The following is a 21,525-nucleotide window of genomic DNA, read 5'->3' as shown; positions in this document are numbered from 1 at the left end:
ATCACCTTGAAAACAAAACACGACACAGGCAGGAAGACAGCCTTCCACTTCAGCTACATATCTAGAGGAAGTGCATCCTCGCTTAAATTTAGTTTGGAGTTATGGCCAAGGGAGGAGGTGCAGGAGGCGCGGTAAACAAAGCTCTCTTGCATGGATGGTCCGTTTGTTATTGTTGTTTTCGGCCAAAGAAAAGCTTCTTGGTATGCTATGAAACTTCTATTAAACCCTTTTGGAAAAGCACCACGGGCTATCAAGAATAAGTAACTTTGCAGTAGAATTTCATTTCACCTCATTTGCCAGTGCAAATCAATAGTACTTTGGCACAGATTATGTTTTCTAAAGATGCCAGTATAAACCAAATCTCCCAAAGTTAAACTATAATGATCAATGCATCACTTTATAGCTCTGTGCTTCTGATATATTTCCCAATTCTAGTTAATGGACAAAGCTAGAAACTAATACATAAAAATACATATATACATAACTATTAACAGAGATAATTTACTCAAATATAGCCATGTTATGTGATGGAACTGGAAAGAAAACACATGGCAAATGTACTTTCCAAGAGTAGTCAGGTGCATGAGAGGTATTCATTATTTCCAGTTTGGGAGAAATGTTTGTTCAATAATCATTCTTGCGAAAGTAATAGTTCCATTGAACAAAAAAAGTGATACTGATGACAACAGTGATGACAATGACAACAGTGTCGATACAGTTTAGTACTGACTCTACAGCATAATAACCAGTAACACAGTAAAAATGAGAACTAAGGCTTGAAGAAAAGGCCAAGACTATCATACATCATATGCTTCCAAGGCTTTTCTTCCCACTCCCACAAGGTTGATGCATTACAAAGCATAAGATCTAACCCAGAAAGAGGAAAAGACTGTCCAGAAGAGCAAAAGAGCCTTTGATTCTGGACAACAACACCTGCATCAAAGCCAGAAGAGACCTGGGAGCCTCAAAACCTTTACTGCATTGCCTTTGACCATTTCTAGTTGTAACAACATGTTGGATTGTACCATACAATACAAGGTTTCGATTGACCAAAGTCTGTTCAACAACCCCTTTGGACACATTTGATTAAAAACAAGTTGTGTGCTACCTCTGCAGGTATCAAGCTCAATACAAACTTGCTCCACTCTGCAGTTTCTCTCGCGAGAAGAGAGCAGAGGCTAGTACATTCAAGACAACTGGGAACTGGGAAACTTCCCTCTTGGAGTTTCCTACTTCTTACCTCAGAGCGTTCAAGTGTTTGAGGTGGGAACAATGTTAGTATTATATTGGTGGGAACCTGAGCTCAGAGAAGAGTCCCAAGTTTCTGAATCACAAGTTGGAGGGCAATTCAAATGGATTTTTCCTCTTTGGAAGTAGGAAGTATCCCAAGTTGATATTGTCTCATTTCTTGATTATCAGTCGAATTACCAACTTTATAAACACGTAAATTACAATGTATAGCTTTTTTAGACCAGCCATCCATCTTTGGAGAAGGTAAAAGGTCTGTTTTCCTACTTTTGAGAGGAGCTGCTACGTGATCCCCTAGACTTCCAGCAATTGAGCTAAGCTAACCGTTCCTATAACTTCAAACTGCATGCAGAGACATAAAAAAAGCATCCACACATTTAACTCACTCTGGGTAAATAGGAAAAACAGCCAAATTCCCCAAAAACCGAACCATCCCTCTAATTTGTCTAATTTGGCAAATACAAACATATCTCATAACATGTATTCCTACCTTACCAGACCTGTTTGCCTTCCAGACCAGTTGATAAGAAAACCTCCTGCTGGACAACAGTATAGCTAGCACCAAGTAAAAACAATGCATCTCACAACATACAGTCTTTAAGACAAGGTACTCACAGTGTACTCCAACACACCTTTTTCTCCCCCAAATACATTACTAAAACTCAAGCGAGATGACTCTGTAGTAGGGCTGGACCCGAATATTCGACTATTCGGATATTCGTTCGTTGGGTAGGTATTCAGTTTTCAATTTTGGGATTCGGATATTCGTTTTTTTAATGTAATTTTATATGTAATGATCGCTGCTTGGGTGTCTATATAGTGACGTCACACTTCCGCTCTTGCGGAATTTACTTTTGTATGGGGAAGTCGCTTGTCTGAGCCGTTGTCTCTAACTTTAATAAAACTACAGCTGAAGTATGAAGTTTTTCGTCTGGTGTTCATCTCTTCTTCTCTAACGACTCCCCGGAGTTCATCCACATCTCTACAAATGGCGCCCGAACCGTGTCGTGATCACCTCGGATTTAAGCTGTGGCCACTCTCTGAGTGAGGTCGGACTGTTGTTTGAGTTCAAGTGGATTCAGCGTGGTTGCCGTGGACTGCTATCTCCGCGCTATGACGGTGTCTCAGTGGATATAAACGGTGCTAAGCTACATTTTCCTTGGCTGCTAACTGAAGGAGCTACAAGACCACTAGCTGGCTGGTTGCCAAGAAGTTGCCGCTGAGTTTGCTATCCCATTTTGGACCGTGTAGGAGCGACGGATCTGTGGACTCCACCGAGTATGTTTTCAGCGCTGTGTTTTTGTGAGGAGGAACTGTGACTGTGTGAACTTTGTCGGGTGAACTGTTGCCCGTGTATGGAAAGCCAAGCCGTTTGAAGGTGCGTGACTCTTAACATGAACCCCCCCGGCTGAAACTTCGAATATTCGCTCCGGAGCCCAAAAAATGGTATTTGGGACAGCCCTACTCTGTAGGTAGCAGCCCAGCAAAAAAATGGCATTATGCTTGTCTCCCAGACAGGTTACTCAATGCAGCTGTCACCAAGCATACATGTTCAAACTAGTGTTTTGGTATATAAAGTGCATGTGGTATTGATATAATGCATTTACTTAACTTACCAAGTCAACGCCAAAGATTTGCAATTATACAAAGACTGTGAATTTCATTCAAATGTGTTAGCTAAGGAAGGTGCGCATCTTTCTGTGTTTCGGGGGAGAAAGTCACCCATGTCACCACCATGACACCATATGTGCACACATGGATGGTAAATGGAATGGTAAATGGACTGCATTTATATAGCAATTTGGGGTTCAGTATCTTGCCTAAGGACACTTCGACATGCGGACTGGAGGAGCCGGGATCGAACCACCGACCTTCTGATTAGTGGACGACCTGCTCTACCTCCTGAGCCACAGCCGCCCCTTATGTATGTCTGCACACACAGACATACATAACCCCACAAGATTAGTCAACAACCTTGATCTGACGGCTATATGGTAAGCATGATGGGAGGGAGGAACAGAGAGGGGTTTTGGGGGGTTCACAGGAGCAGTGGGGGTAGAGAGGAGGGTAGTAAGGTTTAATAACTTACCCATCTCAGCTGCCTTGATGTTAGGGTCTTCATCCGCGAGACTGTCTGCCGCACCATGTGTGCCTTTGATCTACGAGCACATAATGGAAGGAGAGAGGGAGAGAAAACAAGGTCAAAGATCCACACACTTAAAAGACCTTGGGTATCTCCTACATTAATGTATAAAGCAGCCTAACGTGTGTGTGTGTGTGTGTGTGGCAAAGAGACAGAGGGGGGAGAAATGATTTTAAAAGATCACTGCAGCTCCACACAGTCCATGACTCTTATATGCGCCTCCCAGCAGACACTGAAGACACTGTGCACTTGATGTTGCAACATACAAGGTTCCTTCAGTGCTCTAGGAGCGTCTCAGGAGCCCTTGAAAGACAGTCTAATGATGAAAGACGACATGCCTGGATGCTAGTGTACTGTTTTAGGTCACTGGGGAAAAACAGGCAGAGCCAATACAACTTCAAGTCATGTTTTTTAGATGGCGTTCAGTTAGCAAGGTCTGTCAAATCAAATTCTGGACGCTCTCACCTTGTGGGGAGTTTCGGCGAGGGATAATCACTCACACTCTGTCTAGATCACTCCTAGAGTAAATACCGCTGATTCGTATGCTGTAGCAGTAAAATATTGATATACAGAATATCAAAATATTGACATTTCTCTCTGGTTGAAAATCTACCTGAGGTAAGGAAAGTGTTTCTCCCTGTGATCAAACGTGTGTTATTACAGCTGTGCTATATTCTGTTGTTGATGCTTGTGGGCATTCCCTGTTAAAAAAAAAAAAAAAAAAAAGACAGAAAGAATCCTTGAACAATGTCTAGCATGATAATAACAACCCACAGTAAAAACACGGTGCAAAGCATCAATTCTTTCTGGAGTGTTCGTGATGCGGAAGAGGACTAAATATGACATGATTTCTACATACGGGACAGTGGAAATATGGGTCTTGTTTGATGACTTGGCGCATGGTGCATACTGTCATTTTCCCTCCACTGGGAACCAGACTGTAATCTCAACTGTGCGAGTGAGAGGCGTTGCCAAATGGAAAGTGACTCACCACCTCTGAGGAGAACAAAAACCTGCTTAAGATCATTCTGACGTTGCATAAAGTATTTCCGGTTCAGAATATTCTGACAGATTGAAATGAGAAAAAGGATTCGTGAAATTGCCATGCGAAAGACCCATAAGAAAACGTGTCACAGAGTATCGCGTTACACTGTTTGACAACTGTTTTAAAGTAACAATCTACAAATTCACAAATGTTATTCCTAGGATTTTTGTCAGTTCAGGCTAGAGTTTTTTTTTTTGAAGATGAACTCTATCCCAAAACCGGAAACCATGGATAGTTTTTCCCTGTAATATCCAGGCTGCAGTGATTCATTAGGCCTTTTAAGCAAAGAAGGGGGATAGCAGCTCGTCCTCTGATCAAGATCTAAACTACAGTACAGTATCTTAAGGCCGTTCATACTTCGCACACAAACAGACGCAATGGAGTGCATGTGGCCAAAATAACATAATTTCGGCCAATACAACTGGGCACATTGGCCTCATTTGGGTCTGGGACAAGATCTTTCCCAACCAGAAATTTGAGACAACGCAGACGGCGCTGCAGTTACACATACGCACCTGTCGAGGTTTCAGACAGTGATCAGAAAGCATGAGCCAGGCGTAATATGTCATGTTAGTTCATACTATGGAAAACTTGCTACACTAACGCAAAAGTACCAAAGTTAAAATGATGGTGATGAATTACAAATAAACAGAAACTATTGAATAAAAGGGCTTTGTGAACAAATTTACCTTTAAATTAATTAAATCTAATCTTAGTTCTTTACTTTACTTAACTTGATACTGTTTAACTGTAACTGCTGACATCTAATCCTGTTTAACATGTATGTCCGGAAATTACCCAGAATACATGACCCAACCAAAAGGCTGAATAGTATGCATGTTTGATTCTTATTCAACTTTTGATATAAAATACCCATTCCATTAGTTTGGTTTAATCCTGGTTTTGGTGTGGTATAAAAACAGGATATTACCGTATAACCCTGGAGGCTCCGCTGACTGAACTACCCTCATGACAACAGTCAACACTCGCATATAGCCACAGTATCCTCAACAAGATAAGTCTCTCGCGCGTGTTGTCACACTCCGAGGGGCACAATAACGGAGGCATCACTCCAAGCTCAGTCCTCTCGGTCTACCTACCTTTTCATTCCCACATCATTCTCCAGTACTTGTATGTGTCTGAGAGAGAGACACCGACACAGTAAAGCCTTCAAGCAGCCAGCAGATACACGGCTCCCTGAAATCAGCCTGCACACGAAAAAACAGAGGCTTGCTCTAGAAAACTGTCTCCCTTTGAAGGGTCTTTATTCTCCGTTCCCCGGCTGCCAGAGATGTGTTTTACGGCTTAGACATACAGTGGGTGCACCGCGGGTATTTGTCCACCGAGAGACAGGCCCAGCAAATGAAAAGAGGAGCACACATACCCAGGAAGCGCTTAATTAATTGACAAGCAGATATTTCCGAGTTTATAATCATCAAACAGACTTCATTTTGTTCCCCCACCACCATCCTCGCCAACCCATCTTCCCAGGCGACTTACTTAAGAGACTTATCTTATAAATACAGCCCTAATCAAAATAAATGGCTAAAAGCTCTCAGGGAGTTGAAGGCTATACACATTTACATCAGAGGAACTGATGCAATTTAAATAGCCGCCTGTGCACCGACTTAAGGTCCAAATCGACAGAGAATCCTAACTTATGTAACACTTTCATACACTCATAGAGGTTTTTTGTTGTTCGGTTTGGCAGACCTATATTCACGACAGCCAACTAGGAGAGACACGGCCTCCTTCTGTGTGTGTGTTATATTGAATTCCCTCAGCAGTATGTTCGCTTGGTGAGTGTTTGTGTGTTATTTTACTGCGTATTTTTGTAAATATTTAATGTGTCACGTGCTTTGTGTCTGTTTGAATGTGGTATATATGTGCACTCTATGCATATGTGTACATCTGCGTGTGGCACTGTCTGCATATGCATATATCTGGGTGGTATTTCTAGATACTGCTCCACTTTGCTTTGCTGTGGCTAGCTGTTTTCCAGTGGAAGGGGCCAGTGAGTTCAACAGCCAGCGACCCGCAGGCGTCTTGTAGCAGGTCAGTGATGTTGGTCTAAGGTGAAAGGTTGTGATGGATCTGTCACTGCCACGCAGCCTTTGCCAATGTAAGAGATTGCACAGAACGGGAAGCCACAAATCCCACCGGACATGACAGAAGTCACGACACAGCTCTCTGTTTGAAGATCCTCCCTACCTCAACAAGACTCGAAGTGCGTGCCCCGTGAACACGGTTGCCAGAATGGTACAAAACAGTACCAAGACTTGAGAACTTCATTGGTAAAATAACAATGTGGTAATAATAACAAGTGCTTTGTCTGACTAATATGAATAACTAGAAAAGTAGAGCACAGACCTCCGCCATGTCTGACAACCACCTTTTGGTGATATGCCACGCCCACCACCACGCCCCCTTTTGGCCAATCGACATGAAAAGTTAATCACTTCTTCCTAGGCCCATAACCAACCTTCATACCAAGTTTTATGCAAATCCGTGGCCAACTTTTTGAGATATCCTGAAAGCTGAGTAGTACCAACAACTGATTTAAAAACTGTACAGCAGCTTTTTTAACTATGTCAGGTATTATATGCAGTATTTCCGTAACAATGCCCAGTCTTGTATTCCTTTTGCTACCCAGACGGAGAATGTCCACAAACTCTTGTACAGTGTAAGTTTTCCATGCAGCACTGGCCGCCCCACTTAAGTTGTGCCACGTCTGAGGAGCTGATGCTGGCAGCAGTAAAGAGTGGATCAAGGCAGCGTAGAGCGTGTGTGTGTGTGTGTGTGTGTGTGGGCCGTTGCGCGCGTGCCTGTGTGTGTGTGTGTGGGTGGGTAGGGGGTGGGGGGGGAGTCTGCGAGACAGTGTGTGCGCTCTGTGAGAGGTAAAATAATGACAGGCGAGAGCGGATGGCTGGTGACGCGGTGACGAGGGAAGCGCCACAGATCTTGGGCCTCAGGCTGGGCAGCTGTGAGAAACTTCTTCTCTCTCTTATCCCAACCCACCCCCACACACCCTCCCTCCCACTCCTCTTCCCCCTCTGCGGCGCTGTTCAAACAGAGGACAAAGTCGCCCTGAGTGGTTTTCCTTTTCCGATCCCATACATGGCTGCTGGCACTTTCTTCTTCTGTCTCTCCAGCTCACAGCGAGAAGAGTGACGGAGTGAGTCAGGGCGGTTTTTAACGAGTGAATCTTTTGATTAATTTTAATGGCACTTTCTAAAAAAAAAAAAAAACATCTTCTCGCACAGGGGGAAGCTTTTCGTCTCTACAAATACAAGTTGTCATGTTTTACTTTCAAACATGAGTTGAATGAGATTGTGTTTGATACTGAAGAAGAAGTGGTGACTGCAGTTGCACATTTTGCACCTTTTACTGTATGAGTCATGTTTGCTGGAAGAAAAACATGCGAGGACTATAAATGGTATCGATGTAGTGGAAAAGGCTACCTGTGATAAATGTGGCAGTTTTCAGTCTGTGTGTGTGTGTGTGTGTGTGTGTGTGTGTGTGTGTGTGTGTGTGTGTGTTTGATAGAGTGAGAGGGGGGTGGAGGGGGGATAGAGAGAGAGATGCAGCATGTTTAAGCAGCATACTTGACTTTGAAAACTACAGAGTGATACAGAGTCATGGACATATGGCAGGTTTTTATGTAACTCTTAATTTGATAGTTTTTCATGGTAATGTAGAACACACACACACACACACACACACACACACTTATATATATATATAAAAACAGCATGTTTTATATATCGTTGGTACCCTCTGCTGCATGCTGGGAAACCAGCTCAGGCAAGACTGAGAGCCAATAAAAGTACTTTAATCTAGGCGAATCACTGTGTTTCTGTGTTTGTATGTGTGTGTATGTATTGGAGGGTTATCAATGAAGAGGAAAATGACAGCTTGTGTGTCTCCATCACACTTTCAGGTCATGCCAGTTGGCTTCCCCAACGTGTGACAGCGGTGAGGTCCAGACAGAGCAGGAACAAGAAAGTAAAAGAGCAGAAAGGGAAAACATGGCAGCCGAGGACTGCCACTTCCACATCAAACGCGTGTTGTCACAACAGAGCAACAGAGCCGCCCCTGCCACTGTGACACCATTCAGCTGCTCATCACACCGAGCAAGGCGAGGCGAGGCAGAAACGTACTGTAAGTCAAGCGAGCGCACTGTTTATGAAATAAGAGAGCGGGAGCGAAGGAGAGAGAGGAGGAGTCATCACCAGCAAATCGCCAGTCAGCGTACGGCGGCATCGTCAAATCTTCGAAAGAAACCACGGCGAGGCGGAATTTTCCCATCGCTCCATGAAATTGAATGTTGGGAAAGGAAATGAAGTGTGCCTTCCAATAACAGCAAAGGCAATCACTGAAGCTTGCACTTGAGGAATATGATATTGAGAGGTTGGGCTCTGCTGTGTTGTGTTAAAAGACACAACAGATGTGTGAAGATAGCGGTATTATTTTATTGTTTATACGGCACATTTTCCGTAATGTGAAGCTGAGCGAAGAGAAAAGTAAGGTCAGGATAAGAGGCAGAGGGAGATGGAATCATTCACTAACAGTGGGAACATCGAAAAGCTTTAAATAGAATGATTTTGAAAGTGCCTTCCCTTAACCATGAGGAAAAAAAGCTTCTGAATGAGCCCTTTGCATAGAGAACATTTTCCTTTTCATAATGTACCAATTCACTCATAAACTGTGAATCTCAAAGTGGCCAAAAGTATCAAAGTTACATTTCTGTACGTTCTCAAACCAAGTAATCATATCACAGAGTGCTGTACATTTTGCAATCTGGACAAAAGAGGATTTTTAATCATATGTTGACATTCAAACCAACTGCATCATAGACGGATAGGCAGCAGTTGTCTAGTCATACTCGAACTCAAAGAGCTGGCTAAATGATCAGCAGCCAGACTCTAAGTTGAAAGAACTGTTCTCTGTGACAGAAGGAAAGAGGGAGGAAAAAAGGGTAGGAGTGTCAGGAGGACAGACCAAAAAGAAAGGCTGTCTCCTAGCGGACGCTAGCGTATCGGCCTGTCAGTCGTCATCGCGTGCCACTCTCCCTGATCGGTGGAGTGAAACTGAGGCAATGTACCCCATGAAATATTCACCAAAGTTGTCTTTGCTTAAAAAGAAGCAGCAGGGGAGGGGGGCAAAAAAAACAAACGGTGCCGTGATAGATGGAGAAACCCCCAAATGCTCTTGATGTCAGGTTTGCTTAGGCTTCTTTACAAGAGGGGCAACGGGGGGAGCAGCAGGGGGTCCATTAAATGTTCACACAAATGCACCCCTTACAGCATGTCAGTCTGCACGGCACATGTCCCCCATCCCCCAAAATAATTCTAGCGCTGCCGTACTCTCTCTCTCCAAAATATCCAAAATATCCTTTTGCTAGTCCTGCTGGCATAATTGGTTCTCGTCCTCTCAAAAGATTTTAGAAAACGTCTTTTTTCATTTTCATTGTTGACTTGATGTGCATGGTGCCACTCTGGCAAGAGGGGCTGAAGACACTTTCACAACAGCTCTTAGTTCTGTCTAAAATCCATCTTGCATACATCTTGAACTTCCAAAAAACAGTGGTGATATTCATAATTACCTAGCCTCTTTTGCATTATGCAATATTTTTGAATATGGATGTTATGGCATGGCAACATTATGGCAAAGAGTAGGCTTTCAGTAGACACTATGCATTGTGTCCTCTCCTCTGCCATATGTTAACTTATTAATATTATCTGCTCTGTCACTGTGCTTCTTCAAGACTGCTTTATCAGGAGATTCTCCTCATTTGGCCAACCTGTCAACACAAGCATCCTCCAAGGTATTTTTTCACCTTGGGCTCCATTTAGAAGCACCATCTTTATGTTTAGTGCCTGTAAAGATGACAATTAGAGGTTGTTACTCTGCAAATCCTCTTTTTTTATAAATGAGATGAATGACACACAGTTAAAGGCAGAGCCAATTACCCTCACATAGGTTGTTCTTTGCCTAATATTGAGCCAGTTAGCTGAATACGCAGGCACATTTTTCCTCGTGGAAGCCCGAGTCCCTTAAGTAATGGAGCACATTATGAACTATCTCCCAGAGTCACAACACTTTAAGTTAACACTGTCATTGTGCTTAAATGACGGACATTGCATTCATTGCTTTGGGTTCAACTGTTGGAGCTTGCTTTGCCCCTTGAGTGTGTATTGGAGAGCAGCACTCCCGGCAAAGTGGAGGAATGACGAGCTCTAGAGTGAAGTAAGTGACAAAATTTTGAACACAATCAATCATCAGGATGGCAAAAACCAGGAAAATAAGGGTCCGGGTTGAAAATAACCAGAATTATCCTTTAACCATGACAAACTCTGACTTTTTTGTGAAGAGTGGGTCGCACTCAGAAATATATCATTCACTTGATTTAATTGTTCATCTGTCACAGAACGTTTTCGGCCATCCGGCCTTCATCAGTGTGTACAAATGAAGGAATACGTTCCTTATTTATAGGGGACAGGTAGATTGCCAGGTGAACCTAATTTCTAATCGTTGTGGTATTGTAATCACATGGAAACACATCACATAGAATGGAATCACATAGAATTTCACTGTCAGTCAATACTGTGCATTGTAATTTCAAACAATTTCATCTGAAGTACATCCACCATCCAGTTAGACATACTGAAATAACAATATTTAAAATTAGCATTATTCACAAAGCATATTCCAAAACAACTATGGCTATCACTGTGGGCCTCAGGTTTCTCACCGTTCATAAATCAGTTCAAACCAATAGTTGGCAAAAACCTTTAAACATGTAAATATAATCAAGGGATCAGTACAGCCTCCAAAGCTACATCTGTTATCAAAGCCACACTTACTAATTTGGTATAATGCAACTTTGAACAATTTTCTTTATTCCTTACAAAGTGACTTAAACTTTTTTGAACTTTTTTTGAATGGCAGGAACAGATAGCACTCTGGAAGATATAGTGTCACTTGACTTATGTTTATAGAAAAGGGATCAAATTACATTCTTCATTCATGCCAGCAGGATAAAGGGTTTTTAGCTGATGTATCCAAAAACACTCCCGTTGTAAGAGTAATTTTTCATGATTACCACCTCTTCGGTTCAGCCACACTTTTTCAATTCCAATACATGTTAGATCCTCAACTTTGTGCCCATGTTCACAGAAATGGCGTGCCACGGGTGATGTCATTTCTGCCCGTCTGATGCTACTTCTGTGTTCATTGACCCTAATTTTTAACTTTCGAGATGTTTGACCTATGTAGTATTTGTTACATTGACAGAATAGTAAATAAATTACATGGGTCGTGATACAAGTGATTAGAGATCTGATTCTGTACTCCTTTCCTGTGTGTGTGTCATTGAATTTGTCAGTTTTCACCATATTGCCACATGAGGTGCATGATCTACAGGGGAAATTTCCCAAAATGAATGCCTTCGGTCTAGCTGCATGTGAATCAGCCTTCACCAAGCGATCTCTCAGACTTATTGCCCTCTTGTATGTGAACAAAGGAGGATGTTGGAAACTGTTGTTCAGTGTCCTGTCGGATGACATAATGTGCCAATGCTTCATAACTGTAGATTGAATAACTGAACTGAAAGAATTATAAGTTAAAACATAATTTGCAGAGTACGATCTTTTTGTTTTATTTTTCTTAACAAATAGCTGTTTTCTTTCGGTTTTGTTCACAGTCTCCGTCGCTGAGTGCAGGCATGATTCCGGGTAACCCTTCTCTCTGAACCTGTGTAACATGTTTTGCGAGGTGAATTCATCTTCTGTGCTACAGATGCATTTAAGCCTGTAAAGTTGACTCACAGGTAAACTTCTTTTTAGGGACATTGGGTGGTGGCTCTCGAATTTCAATGATTGTTTTTGTCAGTGGGTTTCCTAAAGATTGTTGTGGTTATTTTGTCTCCATCTTTGATTAGTTTAACATCCAAGAAATGTATAGATTCTAAACTCTTTTCCAGAAAGAAATTGATTCAATGCACGAGTTTAAATAAGAAAAGAATCTTAGAAGTTCCTCTTCATCACCTGACCAAATCATAAAGATGTCATCAATGAATCTGGAATAATGCTTAATATATTGTCTATAAATATTGTTGTTGTTCCTCAAATTTGCCCATGAAGAGGCATGCATGTGCGCAAGCAGAAGGGGAACCCATAGCTGAACCATACTGTTGTTGATAATAACCATTCTCAAATAAAAATACATTCTTATTAAGGATGAACTGCATTAGTTCACTAATAAACCCATTAGGGGGTGTCTGCTCTGCCCGTGACACCCCCTAATGCTTCCCCTTCTGCTTGCGCATGTGACAGATGAACAATTAAATCAAGTGAATGATACATTTCTGAGTGCGACCCTCTCTTCACAAAATGGTTATATGCATCTAGGATAACGCACCAGGTGGTCAGAGCGCAGTGGCATCCCTGCAAACAAACTCTGACTTTTCAAATTTAACTACTGTACACATTTATTGTCATTCTAACCACTGATATCCATTTGCAAATATCACTTTGCACCAACTTTTAACACAAGTCTTTTGTGCTGATAGGAAAACGAGAACAATTATTTATGTGTTCATGCATAATTCAAAACCCGTGAATGCAAAGAATGGAAGAGATCCAGGGCAGAGGAAAACTGGTACAGGGGGTTGGGACGGGGGGCGCGAATTCCTATCTCTTCACGTGTTACTGTGACTACGAGAGACCAGCAGGACTCTCCCATAAACCACACTGTAGCCCTTTGATAAGACAAAGTAGGGCATCTTAAAGTCATATATAAAATTTGAGAAAAGCTTGGGTAATTAGCTTCTAATTGGGCTGTATGAGAGACGCAGTGAGTCATTAGCAATGTTTGCTTTGGAAACAGGAGCGGCTGTCACGGCCATTGTTGTGTTTGCGACGGCCCCCGTTGCTGGGGTGCGCGTTATGTAAGGGGACGGAACACGGTGCGGAGTGCAGTGAAAACGCGCCATTAGCCACCACAGCTACCGCGCAAGGCTTCAACATAACACAATTAGACCCAGGGGCCCACACAGTCCCTTTGTATCTGTGTGAAAAGGTCAGATCTGTCACCATTCTTAATAGAATACATTCTACAATACATTATTTTCTCTATCAGGATTTCTGATTCAGGCGTCTGAGGAAAATGAAAGAATGGCGATGTATACGGGGGAAACTGAGGCTGTGGATCCTTTTATGATTAGACTATAAAACAATATGGATTTACTGTATATGCATGTGACAGCGATGGTTCACCAGAGATTCAAAAGTGAGAAAGGCAGATGTATGGAAACACGGAGTGTCAAGAGGCCACCAAAGCCACTCATAAGTAAATTAAGTGTCATATTGATGCTCAAGTGCCATACGGAGACTCACACGGTCCCTACAGTAATGGAAGAAACCCTTCAGATCCCTGGATAAATATGTTAATCATTTATGTATACTTGACAAGCATGTACAAGCAAGTTTGCAGTTTGTTCTCTATTGCTCATACAATATCATGCATGAATTAACTCAATTTATCACACAGGCCAAAAGCACAGACAGCGTGAAAAAAATCGAGATAAAAAAAATAATAATAATAAAAATAATAATAATAAAAACATAAGCGCATATGTATTTGAATGGTGTTTTCATGAAAAGACGAGGGACAAGAGATTACTTATTATTCACATTCCATGATGGAGCAACGCCAAGATAAGCCAGGCGGATGGTGAAATCTAATCTGAACCCCAATGTTTTTGTCTATGGAATGACTAGCTTCTTATCGTCGGAGTGGGTTATTTGACCAGATTCTCTCTGTGGCTTAGCGAAGGGACTCAATCACGGCCGCCCGGCGATAGGCCTCACTTTCGTCCCCTCTCTCTCATCTTTTTATCTGGAGGAGAGGAAATGAAAGGATGGTATCTCGTACGCTCCGCGCCTTCGGTTCAGGAGACGGGGGAGGCACGGGCATTTTCTCCGAGTAAGTTTGTGCCCATCGTCTACGTTGCCATTCTGCTTTACATTATTTCTGGTGGTTTCTGCACACAGCCAGTGTAGTTGGAGATATCGGAGGTTGTTTTTCTACCTTCAGAAGAAGCCATTTCCTGCCATTCATTTTGTACAGTATGAAAAACAACTTCCACAGACGTGAAAATTGCTCAAGCTAGATAATTCAATGCAGTAAACATGAAGCCTTAATTTGATTTTGTTGAAGTTTCTTTTATATCGTTATTTAATTGTGCCGGAGTACAATGTTTTCATATCAATGCACACATTATGTTAACGCTCTGCTTACTGTCAATCACCTGACACCCACAGGAAGAAATGGGAGTCTCCACCAGGAAATAATCTTATCCATGTCACATCCATGTCTTCTTATTTGGGGCATCTTTGTTAGCCGAGACAGCAGTTAATTTCATAAAAATGTTATATAAAAAATATAATATCTATTATCTGATAAAAATATATCTAGCTAGCCAACTAGTTTGTGAATATAGGGGCATGTCTATAATTGTGACCTCGCCCCTTACTCAAAACACAATATATATTGTGGCTGCATTGCATTGTGGACTAATGAGGCTACTGTCGGTGGAGAAATCAGTAAGGATTTCCTCCCTGTATGATTGTTCAACATTGGTGTGAAATGGTGAGTCGAGAAAGAAGTCTTTGATTCGCTATCATACTCCATGTTAGATGTGTTGGAAATACCTTGAAGTGACGTTGTCTACATTTGGCCAGTTATCCACAAGAATAAGAATAATACACCACCAATCAACAAAAGTATTTTTGTATGGATTTTTCTTTTAAGAATGTTATTCTCCCTGCATGTATTTGTAGTCATTGTTAAGAATACGTTTATAAGCAGAGTCAGTGGATAGAGGTGATGGGTATGGATTACAGTAAAATAACAGAGACAGGGAAAGGTTTGAGAGGAATGGAATCTGGATGAATAAACAAGGAAGGAGGGGACAGAAAATGTAAGAGAGAGAAATCGTAGAAAAAATAAAGGAACATAAGGCAGTAAGGTGGGAACAAAGAATAGCTGGCTAGGGTAGTAGAGATGGAAAAAAGAGCCAAGGGAAGGAAAAGTGGAAGGAGGGAATAAAGGATGATGGAGCACACCTTAACACTGTCCCCAGCTCTCAGACTGTCCCAGAGTGTGTGTTGGAACATGGAGAGATCCATCTGATGGCCTCCTCCCAGCAAAGCCTGGGGGGAGAAGATACTGATCAGTGAGAGTGCAAAAAACTATCAAGAGCACACCGACACTATCTGAATTGTCCTGACACAATGAACCCCACTCCAGGCTGCTCCAGGGAAACCCAAACAAAAACTTCAGTTTGCAAAGAATGATTTGCAAATACTTTTTGACCCAAGTCTGACAAAGATACACTTACTGTGACATGAGCAGGTGCAAACATGTAAGTATGCCTTTGGTTTCAAATGTCATACAAACACAAGTAAAATACAAAGGTGCGAATCAAACCACACATAGGCTATACACCTACTGTAGCCTTACAGGTACTCAACATACACAACACGCCTTCCTCCCTCGTAAACTGTTAACACAATCTAATACATGACCTGAACCACAAATGTGCCCCACCCCCCCACCCCCCTCCCCTTTTCTGAAGCACACACATTTTGACTCTCTTTCACTCTTCGGACACGCACACCCTCATGCATATACTCGCAATCTCATCTATTGCACAGCGCCTGCTGGCCCCGCAGGTACGAGCTTATAAAAAGTGCATTACATAACTGATAATAAACTGCGTGCCATCCATCTCCCATTCAGCTCGCCTCCCAATATCCCCGCTGCCATATCTGCTTATCTATTCAAGTCACTCTCTCATTAAATCAGCTTTTACAGCCAAACGGAGAAGTTTACTGCTTATAGAAGTCAAATACCATTCATCATAGAGAAGGCTGTAGTTATACAGATATACTGCATGTTTTAATTCAGTGGAGGACAAACACATCATTCCTCCTATCTGAATAAACATAGGCTTCTGCAGAAAAGAGGGGGGGGAAATTGACAGGCGAATTAATCTGCCGCCTTTTGCCAGCTGAAATGGAAGTCAGCGAGGCGATGCCTACCAGTGGATGCCCATCAGTCATCGGGGCCTTGTGCGGGGCCTGTACTGCCGAATGTGATGCTGCTGCACATTGGGAGGTAAGGGATGGGGACAGAGGGGTGGAAGGTGGTGCAGCTCTCAGTGTTTATTCATGTGAAACAGTGTCCCCTGGAAGCCATTTTGGCAGCAATGTATCACAGCAGGCGCTGACCTTTAGATACTATGCACAATTAAGCTAAGCTAATAAACACAACTGTGGATCTGGACATTCGGACTGGGAGGCAGGTGCTGTGAATCACCCTGGACTTCAGCGGTGAAACTTCTTTTGTGCTTAGGTTAGTCTTTTCAAAGCCTATGGAATTGATTTGTTTGAAATGCATAAAAAATATTCTGTGTGCAGAGAGGTAATTAGTTGAATGTGAGTTTTGTTTGAGGCTGAAGTTCAGTGTTTGTTATGCAGTATTCAGTCTCCGTCTTTTTACTGATGACGTGCTCTTTGCATCTTAAGCTCAATGCTTGTTAAAGCAGTCTGATCATTATCAATGAGCAAAAGTCTCATTTGCATCCGCCTCTACAGGCCATGATGAGATCATGAGATAACAGCAATATCACACATTTAAGTTACTATTTGCAACTTACTACACTGGTTACAATGATTACACTACAATGGTTACTTGTGACTCAATACGTGAAATGAGTGTGATAATGTCATTTGGTCCTGCAACTGACAGAGAGTAAAACAATAGACTCATGGCTGCAGCCATCTTCATATTATTCCCATCATTTATATCAACATGGAAATGAAGGATTTTTGCTTGCTTGGCCAACAGTTTAATACTGAAAGAAAACTGGGGAACTAATTTGAACCTTTTCCATTCCCTCAGCATACAATTGTAATGTGCTTCCACCTCATTCATGTTAATTTATTAATATATGAAATTAATAGTAGAAGACAACCTGAATCTGGGTAACTGCAAATTGGTCCCTTTGCTCTGGTTGAAATATAGAACCAGGGGTCTAATAGGGGAATAAGGTGATGTTTGCAGACCAAAATGCTATATTTGTAGGAAAATGAAGTGAAAAAATTACTGCAACATGGTCAAATTGTACACCAGGCATGTTGACTTTTATGTAGCAGTATAGTCAGAGTCTGTAACTTGGATCTGAACTGCAATTTCTGAGGGATTTGACTCCTGTTAGTGGTGATTCACCCACAGTTTTGACATACACAGTATAAGCTTGACACTTTATTTAGTCAAACTAACAAGAAGGCTGATAAAACAGTACGCAAAGATATTGCCTTACAGCTAGAGGAAAGATCAAATAACATAGTTACATATTGTACTATGTTATTTGATAGATCCAGCTATTCCCAGCAGCGCAGATCTACATGTACAAATACCACTCACATCCACCTGGCAAGAGAGTATTGGGTTTCTAGCTATAGTTATGAAATGCATCACCTTGCATATATGTGGAAATAGCACAAACAAAAAGATGACACTGAATTACCATGAACCCACACAAGAGAAAATATTAACGCTCCCACACAGTATTAAAGTGCATATAGTGCATGTGTGCGCGTAGTGTATGTGCACACACACGGGCATAAAGTCACATATTTAATAGATCTGCCAGTTGGGCTGTACAGTATGGTTGTTAGAAATCCTCCTTATCTCAGTATTCCTTATCCAAGCCTCTCTTTGCCATCCCAATTCAGGTTTTCAGCGCAGTATCCTCTGCTCTGTTCGGTCTCCAGTGCCACATAGCATGTTGTTCAGATAGCAGAGTACTAACGAGTGATCCCCTTTCAGGCCCCTTGACAGACGAGGCGGGAAACATCGACCAAAATAATAGAACTCATTGGGAGATTTCCCAAGGTGCAACACTGATCATCTTAGCTGATACTGAATGGCACATACAATCCCCCGAGTCCAAAGGTCCAATTTGAAGCCCAGATGATTTCCACCCATACCTTCCCTGGCGATTTCAGCTGGTGCCACGCTGGAACAAGCTAGGCTCCAATCTGTTTCCCCCCAAGTTTAATTTTGTGATCAGAGATTATTCAGGCAAACCAAGCTGGGCTGATTGCCTCGCAGTGGATTGTGGAATTATTCTCCTACCCAAGCAGTGGAAAACTAAATCCCTAGCTGTGGGAAAGTGAAGCTATTGTACAGTTTTTTTGAGAAATAACATTAGCCATGTGAAAGATGTGAAATGTGCCAAAATTACAGCAAATAACTATTTGTCATGAAAACAGGATAAGGTCTAGGCACTTCTTCATTTGTTCCTGTAGCGTAAGGAAGGGAAGCAGTCATGTATAAAGAGGAATCCTGGGGAAATGATTGCAGAGAATTGAAGAAAGAGATGACAGGCTATTTTCTGACAACTTATTAAGATGTAAGTGGTGCTAGGGAGCTTTTTGCAAACTAAATGCATGTTTACAGTAATTGTGATTTAAGCATCAATTGATACATCCCTCAAGCTGATAAGCCACGTTATAATCTTGCAATGTACAAGCATGATTAGGCCACCTGAGGCAAAGTAATTAGGTAAAGCAAAATCAAACGTAACCCTCTAAAGCTTTTTGGGTAACTTAAGCTCGATCCGCTAAGGCATAATCTTGAAGGGAAATACTGATGTAATTGAGTTTTGGGGCTTATCCCTATCATTTCTCTGCTACTTCAGACCCACATAGACTGTTGCAACATGTCTTAGGGTATGTCATTCAAAGTCACATTATGATTCAGTGTTCATAGGATTCCAGTCAGATTGAACCTCCAGTAGATATTGCTTTGACCTTATCACTCAGGACATAATCAATGCAAATGAGTGGTGCCAAATTATCTATAAAAATAGCTTTGCTGTTCCTTTCAAGTGGCACAATTGTATTGGTAGTAACAATTGTACTAATGTGGCTGGAACAAAATAGACTTATCTCAATTGATAGCTGAATACCTTTTATTTCATTAATTTACTCACTTACCTTTGCTTTTGTTCATTTATTTACTTATCTATCTATCTATCTATCTATCTATCTATCTATCTATCCATCCATCCATCTGTCTAGTATTTTAACCTGACATTCACATGATCTTTCATTAAAGGGACCCCAAATTTTAACAACAAAGCTTTGCAATGCAAACTGGCACATGGATAATGGAAAGAGAGGTACAAAGAAGGTAACAGTGAAAGTGAAAAAAATATTTTCACAGCAAAGTATCAGGAGTAAGCCCAGAATGAAAAAGCAACCTTCAAACTTTAAGGCTACGGAGAAGTATGTTTCATGGCAACAACAAATCTGTTGCCTGTGACTGTGACAGTTTGTGTTCTGGGCAGTTACCTGTAAAAATTTGTCATTATCAGCTCTGACTTCATAAAAACAGCCCACCTACGTACAGAATAACAGTGTGCATGTCTACAGCAAGGCTCAACTTTATGCTTTAATGATGTAAAAGCCAGGTGTTTACTTTAGATATCTATGGATTATTTGACCATGCTAATAAACACTGCCTCTTCTCTTAACATAAAAGCAAGAAGACAGGCAGATGGATCGATGTACAGCATCGCACTGGTCTATATTTTGCTCAGTATCCGGGCCCAGGGAACATTTCATAAAGGCCATAGGGTCGGCTTATCACGGAGCTAAATGCCAATGTAATTATTAGTGTCTGGAGATAGTGGAAAGGGAAGCGCATCCTGCGGCAGTACACCATATTTAATTAATAAATGTCACTCTGTAGAGGGAGTGAGGGGAGTGCGTGAGAAAGAGAGAAAGAAAGAGAAAGAAAGAGAAAGGGAGGGAGTCAGGGTGAATACTGATCCTGACTTAAGTCCACAGGAGAACACAAGCACACAGGCCAAAGGGAGGTAGAAAGGCAAGGAGAAAAAAACACACAGGAGACTGGGAGCATACAAGCATGAGACCATGTATGCGATTAGATTCTGACTATAACCCTCGTTATAAAACATGCAACAGCAGGGATGCAGGAAAGTGTGTGCGGTGCTGAGAGAGGAGGTGAGGGCTTTCATCGCTCTTCTGTTGACTCAAAGTTCACACAGTAGTGTGAGAAATTACGTGATCCTGAAATTGACCCCACGACTCAAAACAGCAGGTTGCAACCTTGTGACATCTCTACTTGTAAAAACAAATTTAAGAGGGTCTGCATCACAGGTTCGCTCTATTCAGCATGAGAGCACTCAAATAGGGAGTCGAAGTCATGTTTGATAAAATGCTAATAGAATTTAGGATTTTGTTTTGGAGCCTTGAGAATTTGAATCTAGCGGATAATTAATTGCATGGCCTGCTTACACCTCACCCTTCACTGTAATGTCTAATGACTAGCACTAACATGGCTGATACGGTTATACTAGATGTAATCAACAAGCTAGGTTCAGCTTGACCACCCTACAGCAATCAATATAGGACATCTGCAAGCTGCTAACTTTTTTATCATTGCAGTAGGAGTTATATATAATAAACATGCTCTTTTGTGAGACTGAACAGGTAGGTAATATATTTCAAATTTGCCTCTGATACAAAAAATGTCTCCCCATGGCACTCTGGCTTTCCAGTCAGCAGAAGTCTCCCTGGAGGCAGCTGAGCAAGACCAGCGACCTCTTACTGATCAAACTACCTTTACTGAACTAAAAGCGGAGGCAAGAAAGTTGCACTCTCACGCCAGTACTGTCCCTTAACAGAAATCTGGGTGCTGTTTTTGCTTTGGTGAGGGTCAGAGGGGTCAGGTGCCCTGTCTCTTTGCTTGCTGTCAGGAAGTATGCACACAACAGGCAGCTTGTCACACAGGACGCAATCTCCCATGATGCCCCCATGCTTCTTTTTCGCTCCTTGCCCCCCTCAATCACAGTCCCCCTATCTTGGAGTGGTGCTTGAGTCAGGGCTACACCTGGGACCCTCTCGCCTCTGTGCCATTTCTGTCATTGGATCAGCTGCTGACTGTAGCCCTGTATCCCCGGTCTTTTGTTCTCTGCCTACGTATTAAC

At 42.0% G+C, this 21,525-nt stretch overlaps 1 protein-coding gene across 2 annotated transcripts in view; it reads right to left on the bottom strand.

The window, feature by feature from the left end:
• LOC139914361 (glucosidase 2 subunit beta-like) overlaps nt 1-21,525 on the bottom strand; it is a 125,332-nt gene that overhangs the window by 72,470 nt on the left and 31,337 nt on the right. The window contains exons 9-10 of one of the 2 annotated variants that reach the window (XM_071902661.2): nt 15,566-15,652; nt 3,338-3,407 (exon numbers count right to left, since the gene is read on the bottom strand). In XM_071902661.2, coding sequence (XP_071758762.1) covers nt 3,338-3,407; nt 15,566-15,652 — 157 coding nt within the window. The remainder of the gene's footprint in view (nt 1-3,337; nt 3,408-15,565; nt 15,653-21,525) is intronic. The other variant, XM_071902668.2, reaches the window with a different exon arrangement.

This window comes from Centroberyx gerrardi, chromosome 23 (assembly GCF_048128805.1).
Source record: "Centroberyx gerrardi isolate f3 chromosome 23, fCenGer3.hap1.cur.20231027, whole genome shotgun sequence".
NCBI lineage: Eukaryota > Metazoa > Chordata > Actinopteri > Beryciformes > Berycidae > Centroberyx > Centroberyx gerrardi.
The sequence above is the reverse complement of the archived record's forward strand: the minus strand, read 5'-3'. Positions and strand labels throughout refer to the sequence as shown.